Source organism: Anabrus simplex, chromosome X (genome assembly GCF_040414725.1).
Source record: "Anabrus simplex isolate iqAnaSimp1 chromosome X, ASM4041472v1, whole genome shotgun sequence".
Taxonomy (NCBI): Eukaryota; Metazoa; Arthropoda; class Insecta; order Orthoptera; family Tettigoniidae; genus Anabrus; species Anabrus simplex.
Window position 1 is genome coordinate 189,002,722 of NC_090279.1, and position 13,869 is coordinate 189,016,590.

At 38.3% G+C, this 13,869-nt stretch overlaps 1 protein-coding gene across 4 annotated transcripts in view; it reads right to left on the reverse strand.

The window, feature by feature from the left end:
• sno (strawberry notch) overlaps window positions 1-13,869 on the reverse strand; it is a 205,929-nt gene that overhangs the window by 105,040 nt on the left and 87,020 nt on the right. For all 4 annotated transcript variants that reach the window (XM_067159301.2, XM_067159299.2, XM_067159300.2 and 1 more), the window contains exon 7: window positions 9,364-9,573. In XM_067159301.2, the coding sequence (XP_067015402.2) occupies window positions 9,364-9,573 (210 nt within the window). The remainder of the gene's footprint in view (window positions 1-9,363; window positions 9,574-13,869) is intronic.

The following is a 13,869-nucleotide window of genomic DNA, read 5'->3' on the forward strand; positions in this document are numbered from 1 at the left end:
CCATGGGGTATTATATTGGTATTATACGTCTTTAAACAAAACCACCCGAATGCAAGCGATGCTAAGATGGTCCCTTATATAAGTTCACCGCCGATCAATTTTCCAGTATAGTACTTATTCAAATTACTGCAATGACGGGACGTTAACACCAAGATCCGTAAGTATGCCGTGGCCGTCCTTTCGTGAGATACAGTTTCTTGAAAAAGTGTGATAGAGGATTTAGCGTTGATGGGACTGAAATTTCTGGACAGTTGATACAGTAAATTGTTTCTTCAAGGAACGGAAATTGCGGGATTTTTACAATGTGATTTAATTAGTATGCTCGCGGGACCATGTGATTTGAACGAATAATATGGCAAAACGTAGCTTCCGGGAAGCTATAATTGAGGTTCTACTGTATTCTAAGACCCATTAAAATGCATGAAATCACCTTGACTCTCACCTTAAATCTTTCAAATACCATGGAAAACACTATTTCCAAAATGTATCCAACAAGGTGCATTTACATTATTGAAATAATGCACTTGGATAAAACATTGGCAGACATAACCTCATGCAACAAAAGAAAAAATTTAAACACGAGGACAAATTATGCTGACTCGCCTGTACAAATGCTTTATCTCTTGGATTACTCTACTATTTGCATTTTTAGTACTTGCATGGAAAGTGCCCGACACCCTTAACCCGATGAGTGCCACGCCTGCCTATAGACGGGCCGATGCGGCCGGTCCATCACTGCTACGCCCGTCTATAGATGGTGGGCGAGAATTTAAATTTTTTTAAGTTTCCCGGTTCACTTTCGAGTGACAATTTGATCTCTGACATGTTCTGCCATCTGTTGGGCATTATGTAGAACTAATTGATCAGAGATTATAGCTTCGGGAAGTAACTTACAGAGCTTTTTGTAGACGTCTGTGGAGTTCATCTGTGATGTAAACAAACATGGCGGAACAACAATCTACTTGCTCTTGCAGCGATGTTATTTTGGATCACAGAATCTTTCAGTTATTAACCGCAGCGGAAAGCGATGATTGAGATGATCATTTTAATGAATTGTTAAGCAATTTTGAAAGTGAGAGTGATAGAGTGCCGAAAATATTGCATGTGAGAGAGAAACAAAGCCGTCTCCTAAAGGAAAGAAGAAAAGCACGGTGAGTACAAAAGCTATTTTATCACTATTTTCGTGGCGGATGGATTACTTTTCTTCACCAGACTTTCAAGTAACTGTGACAGGTTCTGAGGGCCAAGCAGTGTTTGATGAAAACCCGAAAATCACTGATTTTTTTAGAAACTTATGTGCCAGTAGCGTTTGTGCAGATAGTTTAACAAATCAGCATCACAAAAAACCAGTAGAAAACATTTAACTATCACCACATTCTAGGTTTGGAAAGTATTTTAACCCTTACCCCTTGAATTAAAGTTCTCTGTGTTGTCTCTACTACTCGCATTTTAAAAGTAAATTTTTATCTTACATGACCTGTATTCATGTTTCACGATTTCACTTGCTTTTAAATGATGTACTTAGGCTATACACGTTTACAGCAAGTTATACTGAAGCAAATAAAAGCAATATGTGGAATTTTAAGACAAATTATTTTGCATTACTATTATTATTATTATTATTATTATCATCATTGTATACCGTGGTTTCGTTAATAATTTCAGTGTACAAATTATCGCTAAAAATCAACTAAAAACCTCTATTCTGTCTGTGATTTCATACCTCACAGTAGTTTGTAGGCTAAAACCACTATAAACAGCGATTTCTTGAAATCTGGATCTGATGATTTATAGCCGTGCCAGCCGTCAGCATCAAGTACATGTTGAATTACAGTACACAAACCGACCATCTTCAGTTTAATTTTTGGCATCGTGAAATGCTATTAGATATATTCATTAGAGGCAGAGGTGCAAAAATACTGTGGTTTCGTGTGTTCCCTGACATATGCAACATATATATGACTAGAAGAGCACATGGCGACCATGTTTGTTTACTATCGCTCGAGCTTTCGTGTGCGTGAGTGGACAGCTGACGGCTACATTGCTATCTAAATAATAGATTTTTGACTGACTGTCAAATAGTATCTGGATTCTACGAAGTTCCACCCTGAGCCAAAAGATGGCAGTACAGTATATCATCGTGAATTTCGTGGGCTAAGAGACGGCAGACGAGCGGTTTGCGATAAAATGTCATGTCGGGTCTCCCCTGACATGAGACCGGAACGGGAATATCGAAATGTCGGGCCTCACCCGACAGACGAATTGTAAGGGTTAAAATATCAACTTATATACCTCTAAGAAGTTACATGTATTAGTTGCCTACAGATTTTAGGAAATAATATTATTTTGGGCTCTTTACTTTGTATAAAGATAATGCACGCAAGGGCACATAAGTGTAATTTGGTTTCTCTCAAAATAATATTGAACATAAGTGAAGGATTTTCCATTTGCATTTAGATTTATAAACAACCAACATTTGTAAACATTTTAAGCTAATCACCCCACTGGTATGTTAAAAATCGAGGCTTCTACAAAAAATTTTACATACGAATGAAAAAACTCCGCACTGAGGTACCAAGCAGTCAACTGGTAACTCAGCACTTAAAAGGTTAAAACATCGTGGCTTATCGAACTTTAATACAACGAGGGAAGTCTCTAAATTCCGTGTGCATTGCAACACAGTACAGTGACCCCTACCCTTGTACGACTTCCCGGCTGGCACTTCTCTCCTTAAAAACCGTAAGTCCGTTTGGGCTCGCATTAAAAAAGGTAAAGAATGCAGTTTCATCGGCACTGACAACATCCTTCAGTGCAAATAAATTGATTATATGAGCCACGCTTTTTAGCTGTCAGCATCGTCAGTGTTCGCGGATTACGTTTCTCCGCACACTGCCTGCTACGTGATGATGTGGCATTCCTTTAAAAGCTGAATACAAAAGAATTACTATTTCACTCAAACTTAGCATGTATGAAGCACACTTGTAGACACACTAAAGCGAGTGAAAGTAGGGACAGCTACCCCTGCACGAAAGACGCGTTTGTTCATGATGCGCAGATATTTTGAATTTACATTAATCTGTAAAACACCATTTATGTAAAATGTAAAGGCAGTTTTGAATTAAAAGACAATTTTGGTAATGGGACCGACATTGCTCTTCAAATTACGAACTATCTGTATTTCGAATTAAACCATTTAAATAACATCCAAACCGTACCTCATGTTTTCGGGAACGAGAGCTTCTTCGAATTAGGCGAGATTTCAAATTAACCGATTTTGAATTATCGAGGTTCTACTGTATTCACAGCACCTTTCCTCAGCAGCCATCTGTTTTCCCACATACCTCGGCTCTGCCTTAATCCCCCTTCTCCCCTTTCCTTTCCCAGACCCCTCACCCTTACCCCACCCCTTTTTCTTTTCTTTGAATCTGACAACCATTAGTATGAGGCACACAACAATAAGCCTTGTACTACATGCCGCAACGAAAGGTAAGTCTCATATAACCTATGCCATTTGACTAACACGTTCTCTCCTTCAGTTCACTAATTTTATCTATCATTTATTCAGGTTAACTTCATGGACACCGCAATGAATTGCGAATTTATAACCAACATAAATTAAGATGTGTCAGTTTTAACCATATCTTTGTGTTTCGTCCTGACAATGTCCAAGAGAAGTTAAGCATGATTTTAACAAGTACTACGGGAACATTTTAACATGATGCTAAGAATTTAGAGCCTAATTTAATTTTGTCATATTTTACACATAGTTCATCCCAGATTTTTTTGTCAATTGTATGCTTGTACATTTTTTTTAAGTTATTAGATGTATTACATTAAGGCTGATGATGGCCAGCCAAGGTTGAAACTAGTCCCTAGTTTAGAAATGAAATTCAAAGATTGCATATTATAGGTTCTAAAAGGTGGACCATTACAAGTCAAGTCAGTGATGAATCAGAGTCAGGGACAGTGATGTAAAGGACTGGCGAAGTGAAGTGCTACCTAGACTCATTAAACATTATGCAACGCGCAAAGTGTTTAACGTGAACGAACGTGGCTTATTCTTTAAGGTAATGCCTGACAAATCATGAGCGTTCAAAGGGGAGAAATGTCACGGTAGGAAATTAAGAAAGAAAGGGTAACTGTGCTTGTTGCTGCAAATGCTGATGGATACGAAATATTACCTCTCTTAATGTTGCGGAAGTCGGCTAACCCCAATGTTTTAAAAATACTAAAAGTCTGTCTTTTGAATATAAAAATCAAGCACATGCCTGGATGACTAGCAACTTGTTTGTTAACGGGCTCAATAAATTGGACCAAAAATGGTAAAAGCCAATCAAAAAATCCTGCTTTTTGTCAACAAATGTCCAGCTCATCCAAAAAAAAAAAAAAGTGAACCTAAGAAATGTAGAATTAGCATTCCTGCCAGCCAACACAACCAGAAGACTCCAACCATTGGAGCAGGGGTTATAAAAGTATTGAAGCATTTCTATCAAAAGAGAGTATTACGATATCTGCTATGCATTGACAGTGGAGCCGAAAATTGCATAATCTTATTAGACATAATGAAAATCATCTCCGCTGCATGGGAAGGGATCGAAGCACAGATCATCACCAATTGCTTTAATGAAGCAGGCTTTTTCAAAGAAGATTATAGACCATGTTGGATAACGATACTGTATACTGTCGGTCTTCTGTATAAACCAGGCCCCGCCGCGGCGCAGACTGTAGGATGTCGGCCTGTCACCACTGATCCAGTGGTTCAATCCCCGGTCACTCCATGAGAGGTTTGTGCTGGACAAAGCGGTGGTGAGACGCGATTTCTCCAGGCACTCCAGTTTCCCCTGTCAATTTTCTTTCCAGCAACGATCTCTGCAATAGTTTCATTTCATTTGTCAACCACTGCCACCATTGACCATTGCCCTGGAGTGTGACAGGCATCACCAGCCGGAACAATTCCTTTCCTCACTACTAGATACCGGCTTCATTCATCCCATTCCAGATCCAGCTGGCTGACTTTAAACAGGCTGCATATTTTCAGTTCCTGTACAAAAATTTTTTTGTTTTGCAAGGGAGTTTATTTGCCTTTTTAAATTTTCTTTTTAGGGACATGGTCCAAAATCTGGTGAAACAAATGCCCATACCAACTGATAATGATGAGAACTGGGATGCTGTACAGAAGATGTTAGGACATGTTAACTTGTGTCAACCACATGATTGCGGGAAATGCTGCCGCTACTGTCCAAGATGAAGGCAGTGATGAGAAAATTGAATCTGCGGATGAAAATGTCCCCATACGTTATGAAGCTCTCAAAGCAATCAGTCTGCTCCAAAATTACATGATCACTGTTACTCCTAGTGATGTATCAAGTGATGTGAAGATACTTAAAAAACACAGAAAATTTAACCATTCACAGCAGTACAAACACTCGACAAGCATCAATCAAGGACTTTTTTAATAAGAAGCGAGATAAAATTTGCATTTTGCATCAGAACTACAGTAATGAACAATAACGTGTTACGCGGTAATAATAAAATACATTATTGAATTAATGTTTCCCGATTCACGAATCATTAACCGTCCATAGCGCAGTCCAGGTTATTGCGCGTTTGAACCACAGTCGCTTGAAGAGCATAATCATGGGGATTTTACTATAGGTGTAAAAATATTAGCATTACTTTTTTTAAACTGCATCTGTCACCTGTAATAACTAGATATTTCATCCCCACTTTATATGATTTCATCGACATTACAGTAACAAAATTGGGAATATATTGTGAATGAAGCTATTCCACATAAGCCTGGACAAGCATATTGATGAGCTTTTTATAGCGTTGCGTCCCTTTTATGTAGTTTTTAACAAATTTCTAAGGATAGCAGGGCAAGTGATCAAAATAAGGAATCTCAAGTTATAATTTCAAATGCTTATAAGTAGAAGCATCAGAAAGAAAGAGCGAAACTAGCACAGATAAACTGAAGATAAGAATCAATACATTGTTGAATGGTCGCTGCATATGAAGTAGCAATTGCTATATCGATTATAATGTCTTAAGGACTGTGAAAATGTACTGACAAGTGATCTGACGAATTTTTTTTTTTTTGTTTGCTTTATGTCGCACCGACACAGATAGGTCTTATGGCGACGATGGGACAGGGAAGGGCTAGGAGTGGGAAGGAAGCGGCCGTGGCCTTAATGAAGGTACAGTACACACACACACACACACGACAAGCATCAATCAAGGACTTTTTTAATAAGAAGCGAGATAAAATTTGCATTTTGCATCAGAACTACAGTAATGAACAATAACGTGTTACGCGGTAGTAATAAAATGGGAAACCACGGAAAACCATCTTCAGGGCTGCCGACAGTGGGGTTCGAACCTACTATCTCCCGAATACTGGATACTGGCCGCACTTAAGCAACTGCAGCTATCGAGCTCAGTCTGACAAAATTGAGTGACTACTTCCATAAATGGAGATTTCAACCTAACCAAATAAAACTGAGGTTACTGCAGAGATGCCAACTTTCAAGAGAGAATATTCGTAATGCAGCCATTACGGCATGGGGGGAAGGTGAGGCATAGAATCTTTTTTTTCTTTTCCGAGATCTTACTAACTTACGTACTGCTAAAGTAACGGGTGATCTGCATTACATATCTGAGTGGAAGTTGAAGGATCATTTCTTTTGTTGAGTACTATAGTTGCTCCCTTAGCAGTTTGTATTCCTGTTTGGTAACCAACATACACTGGTGACGAGCTTTTTCTTTTGATATCATGTGCATCCTCTGCACTAACAGAACAGCTCATATTAGCACAGAATTCAGTCTTGTTCTTCATCATGCGCAGCTACACGTGTGAATGAGATTCTGAGGGACGCAGTAAACAGGGCCATTCTTTCGAGTATTCCTCCCTAAATTTTTGAACTATTTTTGGTTTATTACTAGCGTCACTAGTAACGGTAACGTCATCACACATATTTTCCTGCACAAGAAATCGCTTCATTATTTCCAAACTTTCGCATTTTGTAACACACGATTAGAATATATCCTAGAAGAGCAATATATGTAAATGTGGAAACCAAAATCACAATAAAAACTTCTTCAACAGACACGCACACAGTATTCACAATGAAATGTAGTTTGGCACCACTTTGCCACCAAAACAAAGACAAAAGAACTCGCATACTTGCATGGAAGTCTGACCATCTGATGAACAAAGACAACATCTTCGCAAGGTATAACACTTCGCAGATGCCTATTTTTCCGGCACTGGAAGCACATACTGCGTTTGGCGTGTGAAAACTCGAAATATTCTTAAACGAGGGATAGGAAAGGGGTATAAATGATTACTGAGAAATCCGAAGATAATATACTGAGAATTCAAGCTGTAAGGGCATTCCTTGTGTATTCTTTTGAACACTTCACACACGTAGATTTAAAAATCAACAAAAAAATCATAATTTGTGGTGATTCGTAAAGGCGTAATTATAATGAGAAATTTGTAATTAATTTGATTGAATTGTAATAGGTGGCATCTCTGTTACTGCATTCCATCTAAATAATAAGGAAGCCCATAGGAAGCTACATGCGACTTTAGATGGAACCAAAGTACCGCATAACTACGATCCAAAATATCTAGGAATCGCTCTGGATCGGTCCTTGACATTCAAACAACAGTGCATCACGTTATCTAACAAACTTGGCTCCAGAGTGAATCTACTCCGCAAGATTGCCGGAAGTAGCTGAGGTGCGGACGCCAATACCCTACGCTCTGCTGCACTCGCTCTTGTGTATTCTGCTGGTGAATACTGTGCTCCTGTATGGCAAAACAGCATTCACACAACAAAGATTGATGTCCAGCTTAATGAAGCGATGAGAATTATCAATGGTACTGTCAGATCTACTCCCATTCAGTGGTTACCTGTCTTAGCCCCTCAACATCTAAGGAGGAAAGCAGCTAAGGTAAACTTGCTCAAGAAGATCTCTTCTCATAAGAACTCTCCCTTGTACAATGCCCTACACAACCCACCAACAGCTCATCTGAAATCACGCAAATCACCCTGGACTGATTTTAAAAGTATCAGTTCTTTCGACATGACCTCCGAGTGGTGACAACGATGGCATGAACAACAACGCTCAGTTGGTTCAAGATCCAACAAAGAAAGCTGAAGAACTCCAACTGCCACGTCAAACCTGATCGAAGCTGAACTGAATTAGAACGGGTCAAGGGAGGTGTGGTTACATGTTGAAGAAATGGGGTTTCCGTTCATCTGCTGACTGTGACTGCGAAGCGGAGGAGCAGATAATGGAACACATTGTTAAGGAGTGCCCACTTTGAACATTTAACGGTGATCTGAGGCTTCTACACCAAGTAACTTTGAGTGCTTTGGACTGGTTGTCAAATTTGGACATTTCCATTTGATATTAGATTTTTTGTTATTTTTATTTTATTTTATGAAATACTTCCTCTCATGCAGAGGCTGCCTTGCGACAAAGTATACTTTTACATTTATTTTTAGAAAAGAAATAGATATAGTTTACTTGAGAAATGTTGAAGGTAACCTAATTGTAACAGTGATTTCTTAGAATTATCAGTGAGCCCCTTAAGGCTATGATGGCAATCTCCCGTAACGTTGTAACTGGCAGACACATCTGTTTCCAGAAATTAGCGGAAAGGAAACCAAATGATGAAATGACCACGAAACTGTATTTGCAATTGTTAAGAGAGTTATTTTTCTATTAAGCAAAAATTTACCAAATAAAATATTGCATCCAGGAAGATTTCTTAATGAAATCTCATCTTCAAGTCTAAATTAGCATCTTTCCACATTATCAATGTAAAAAAAATTAAACATGTGTTCACTTGACCTTACAGTTTCACCAATTTCAGGCCCATATTTACTCAAAATTTGCAAAAAAAAAAAAAAAAAAATAAAAAAAAAATTAAAAAAAATAAAAATAAAAAAAAAAATCCCAAAATCATGGGGTTCCAAGGGATGATAACAGCGATCAGTATGTTATATATCAACTTTAAAACAACGGTCCTAGGAAATCCAATAATTATGGACCTACAAATGAAGTAACTAAATATTATAAGGAAATATAACGAAAAATTATATACAGCTAAACCAAGAGGCCAGAACACCTCTATGAAAACTGAAAGATTCAAGATTATCAAAGACGCTTATCGCAAAAGCAGTGCGTGAACAATAGACTCACGCAGGTAACTCATATTGTAATAGAATTCCATTGGGAAATTTCTGGGTTGTGATCTATTCACCTTGGAAGATTACTCTTGCTCCAAAATCCTCCCTATAATCCTCTAAATCCCACGTGCTTTATGGTAAGATCAAACAGTGCACTGACCGATGAGGAAACCAGCTCGACTCCCATCAGGAAGGAAATGCTCGTGCTGCTGCGAAGCGTATGTAATAGCCTCCAACTGAAGCGCAGAGAGGGCTCCAGTATTGATTGTCTCCTCTGGTAGAGTCACCTTGTACCAGACATCACAAGGAGCAACACTGGAGAGGGAAGCAGTTTCCACCACAGGGTCAGGGTGCTTCTTACCCAGCTTCACTAAAAACAAAGCAGACAAAAATATCATAGGAGGAATTGTGCTTAATTTTGGTTTATTCGAAGAACCAAAATTACTAATGTATAAACCTTATCTGTTAATATTCTCACCCGATTTTTAACAAAACCCCTGAAGAGAAGAATTTACTCCATTACACTCTGCCAAAAAAAATGAAAGCATCCAGGAGTGGTTGAAGGTGAATGAAGCTACATATGCTGAAAGACCATATGCCTTTATTGAACTGATTACAATATGGGATGAAAGAGGAAAGGCCGCTGGCAGATACAGGTGGAATGTTGGTGCCAGGTAAGTAGGCTGTCACACCCCCCACCGGCAGCAATGCATGCCCTTATGCGGTTCGAAGGGGTGTCAAACAGCCTTTGGATCCTCTCCTGAGGCAAGTTGTTGCAGCTGTCCCTCTAGATCCCGCAGGCTGGCAATGGGACCGAGTGCCCTTCCAATGTCATCCCACATGTGTTCAATGATGGAGAAGTCCAGTGATTATTATTATTATTATTATTAAAGCGCCTTTATTGTGGCGAAGTTAGGGCTCCCGGCCCTTTCTTACACTTAACCACTTCATGTATATACAATGTAATTTTTACATAAAATTTAAACATATGAAATTTTTACAGCCTAAAGTATAACTAAAGCAACTAAAGTATCACTAACTAAACTAAGGTGAGTAAAGTATAACTAAATTATATACAGGATCTTGCTGGCCACGGGAGAACCTCAACATGCTCTAGGTGACCCATAGATACGTACTGTGTGTGGACGTGCATTGTCTTGTTGGGACACTGCCCCAGGGTGCTGTGCCATAAGGGGTATGACGTGCGGATGTAGAATGTCTGTGACGTATTGCTGTGCTGTCGAAGTACTATTAGAGGTGACCTGAACACATATTACACCCGTCTCTTTCCACAATATGGGCAGGATCTGCCCTTGACGCCGCACTCAGGTGGGAATTCTACACATTACAGATCCTTGTAAATCTAATCATTTACTCACACACTAATGGTATGCATGTATACCAAAATGGGATAATATTGGACCACTCCTTCTGGGTGCTTAACTTTACTTTTCAGGCAGTGTACATGAGTGCCTAAAGCATGGAAACTGGGTAGCCTACAGTTTACCCGAGTAAACTTAGTACCACCCAAAAACACTGGGTAAATGTACAACACAATACTGATACAGGTGACGTGCAGTTTATTCAACCCTCCTTGGATAAAGCAATGCAATTACTTAACAAAAATACTTCTTAAAATATGATAAACTCTTGATACAGACTGAGGTAACAAAAGAATGAAAGTAAAACATAAAACAAACAAAATGTGGTGAGGTAAAGAAAATGGTTAAAAGTACAACCGACATGTGATTTTTAGAGTACGATTATAAATTTTAAAATTAACTCTGAATGCATGAGTACGTCAATCAGGTCTTTATACATTTTTTGTATTAAATCACTTAAATCTTATCTTTTCAAAAAACTTTCTGACACAGATTGAGATTATAACAGAATTAAACAAAAATTTGAAGCAAATATATGGAGTGTTAAGGACAGAAGTACGTGAGCAACTGCTGAAATAATGCTGAAACTTACCATAACATTACACACAATATCTATTATAAAATGAAAGATAGAGATTCACCAATTTTACCATGGCAAGTCCGATTCTAATGGATTGCAATTTATAGTATTTAGACTTCTAGTTTCTTGTAAGGAATTTTTTGAATATGAGGAATTTTTCAAGGTCTTATTGAAACATGTCACGTTGGTAAACGCTACTACTGAAGTATTGGTACCACTGTTTCCAAATTATCACCATGGTTGTGCTGTAACCCAGGGTGATAATAGATGTGAAAATAATTTTTTGGGGCCTAGTGGTAATATAGGCTGCAGGTGCTGTGGCGACGTTCAAACATTCTTGGTGTGAGCGAGGTTTGAGATTTGTGAAGTACCTAGGTGATGGTGATTCCAAGGGAGTAATAAAAGTAAATGACTGTAAACCATATGGGGACAATGTTAAAATTGAGAAACTTCAGTGTGTAGGCCACGTCTTCAGTCATAAATTAAAATTGAATTTTAAAATATCATAACTTTTAGCAACAAAAAAGGTTTATAAAAAACAAATCAGAAGCAACATTAAAAATTCTAGAGTTGTAGTATCGCAGTAAAGTCATACATGAGTGTACAAAATTTCATATCTCTAGGTAGAATAGTTTAGGAGCAATGTGTACCTAAATGTGAAAAAAAAAAAAAAAAAAGTTTTCGGGAAACTGCAGTCAAAGTTTGTGCTTCACTCACACCTGTCTCATAACATTCCAGGACCCTATTGTTCTCGCTGCTGGCTCTCCTCATCTTCCCTCTTCCTTTATCTGTTTCTTTTTTTAATCCTACCTTCCTTAGTGGATTCTGCACTTGCTTTTTGGGATTTTTTCACACGGTCACTGTCAAAGCCCCTCATCGCCTTCAGCATGTTTGCCCCAGGCTTGATACCCATGTTTTCAAGAACATATTTTCTTGACATCATGCCCTCATTGAAGCACATCACTGCATTCAATACACCCATTTGCAGGGTTCTAAAGCCTACAAATTCAGTTTTTGGAATGCGTTGCCAGATACAGTGATTAACACTTTCATCGACATTCTGTGTGCCACCACGTAAACACTTAGACAAGGGAGTGTCATCACTAAGTCCCATATACACAGGTTTTAAAGCATTCAAAACAGCCAATGGAAGCGAGTTCTTGTTGTGGTAATTAGGACATCCTGTCTTTTCATTCTAAAAGCCATACCATGATCCACACCTTCTGGACACAGGTCATGTCTTGGTCCTTCATCTGTTGACATTTTGTGGTATAACGTTGCTTTTATGGCCTGTTTCATTACTTGAAGATTTCCTGCAATTTTTCTTATAGAAAGTCCAAAATACAGCTGCAGCTTATCAATTTCTGCACCAGGCAACCTTCCTCGACCACTGTTGGTCTTACCATCAGAAAGTTTCTGCTTACCCAAATCTTTCTGCAGTTTCCTAAGCCTAGTTCCTAACTTCTTTTGCACGTGGCCTACACACTCAAGTTTCTCAATTTTAACATTGTCCCCATATGGTTTACAGTCATTTACTTTTATTACTCCCTTGGAATCACCATCACCTAGGTACTTCACAAATCTCAAACCTCGCTCACACCAAGAATGTTTGAACATCACCACAGCACCTGCAGCCTATGTTACCACTAGGCCCCAAAAAATTATTTTCACATCTATTACCACCCTGGGTTACAGCACAACCATGGCAGTACTTTGTCAGGCATTCTACATTCAAGACCTTCCCGGAATCTACAGATGATATACACCATTCAGTGATGTATGACCACGTTTTTGCCAGCTTCCATCACGAGCAACATCACTACTATTGTCATTTAGAAGCTTGGCTTCTTTAGCTGCATTTACCATACAACCCAAGGAAACATGTTTCAATGAATATAAAATTACATTGTTGGGTTTGACAAATGTTTTTGATGAAGGTGGCAGGTTCATCATGGCACAAAATACCTGTCCTTATTTCTTACCTTTCCCTATACACCTCATTGCATAGGAAAACCTAATATTTACCTTATAAATTCTATTTCTATTAACACTTGATGACATAGATGAATGTTCTGATTTACAAATACTGCATACTAGTATAATTTTACTTGCTAGGCCTCTTCTACTTTTCACATCTTCTACAATCTTCACACAATTGACATTTTGACAGTACTTACACGACATGGTTCCAAAGCAAATAAGATATAATATCTAACTCCTATATTACACTGCCACCAGAAAAATCATTTTCTTCCTTGTTTTCCTCTGATAACTAATCTTTCTCTTTGAAGCACCTGAAACACACGAGTCTATTGTATTTGTGGGGTTGGAAGATGTGAATTATTGCCTTGCACTGGACTCAAACTAACATTCAGAGTATTTTTCGTGTATCTGTTGCCTTTATGGTGTTGTCTCTTATTGAAATTCTTAATTCGTGGCATATTTATATGTTGTAAATACCACACATTCTACGAAAGATGTTCTGACTTACAATTCACAACTTTATTCAACTTTATTATTCACCTCATGTAATAACAAAAACAAACACGTTTCTTTCACTGCGTTCATGTGCTGTTTTTTGTTCACGACATGCGGGAAGTACTAACTTCTGAAATGAGCCATCTCACAAGATCCTTGTGCAATTAGTAAAGAAATTATGATTGATTGACTAAGTATGTCAATAGTGGAGTTTGAAAAGTGGGGT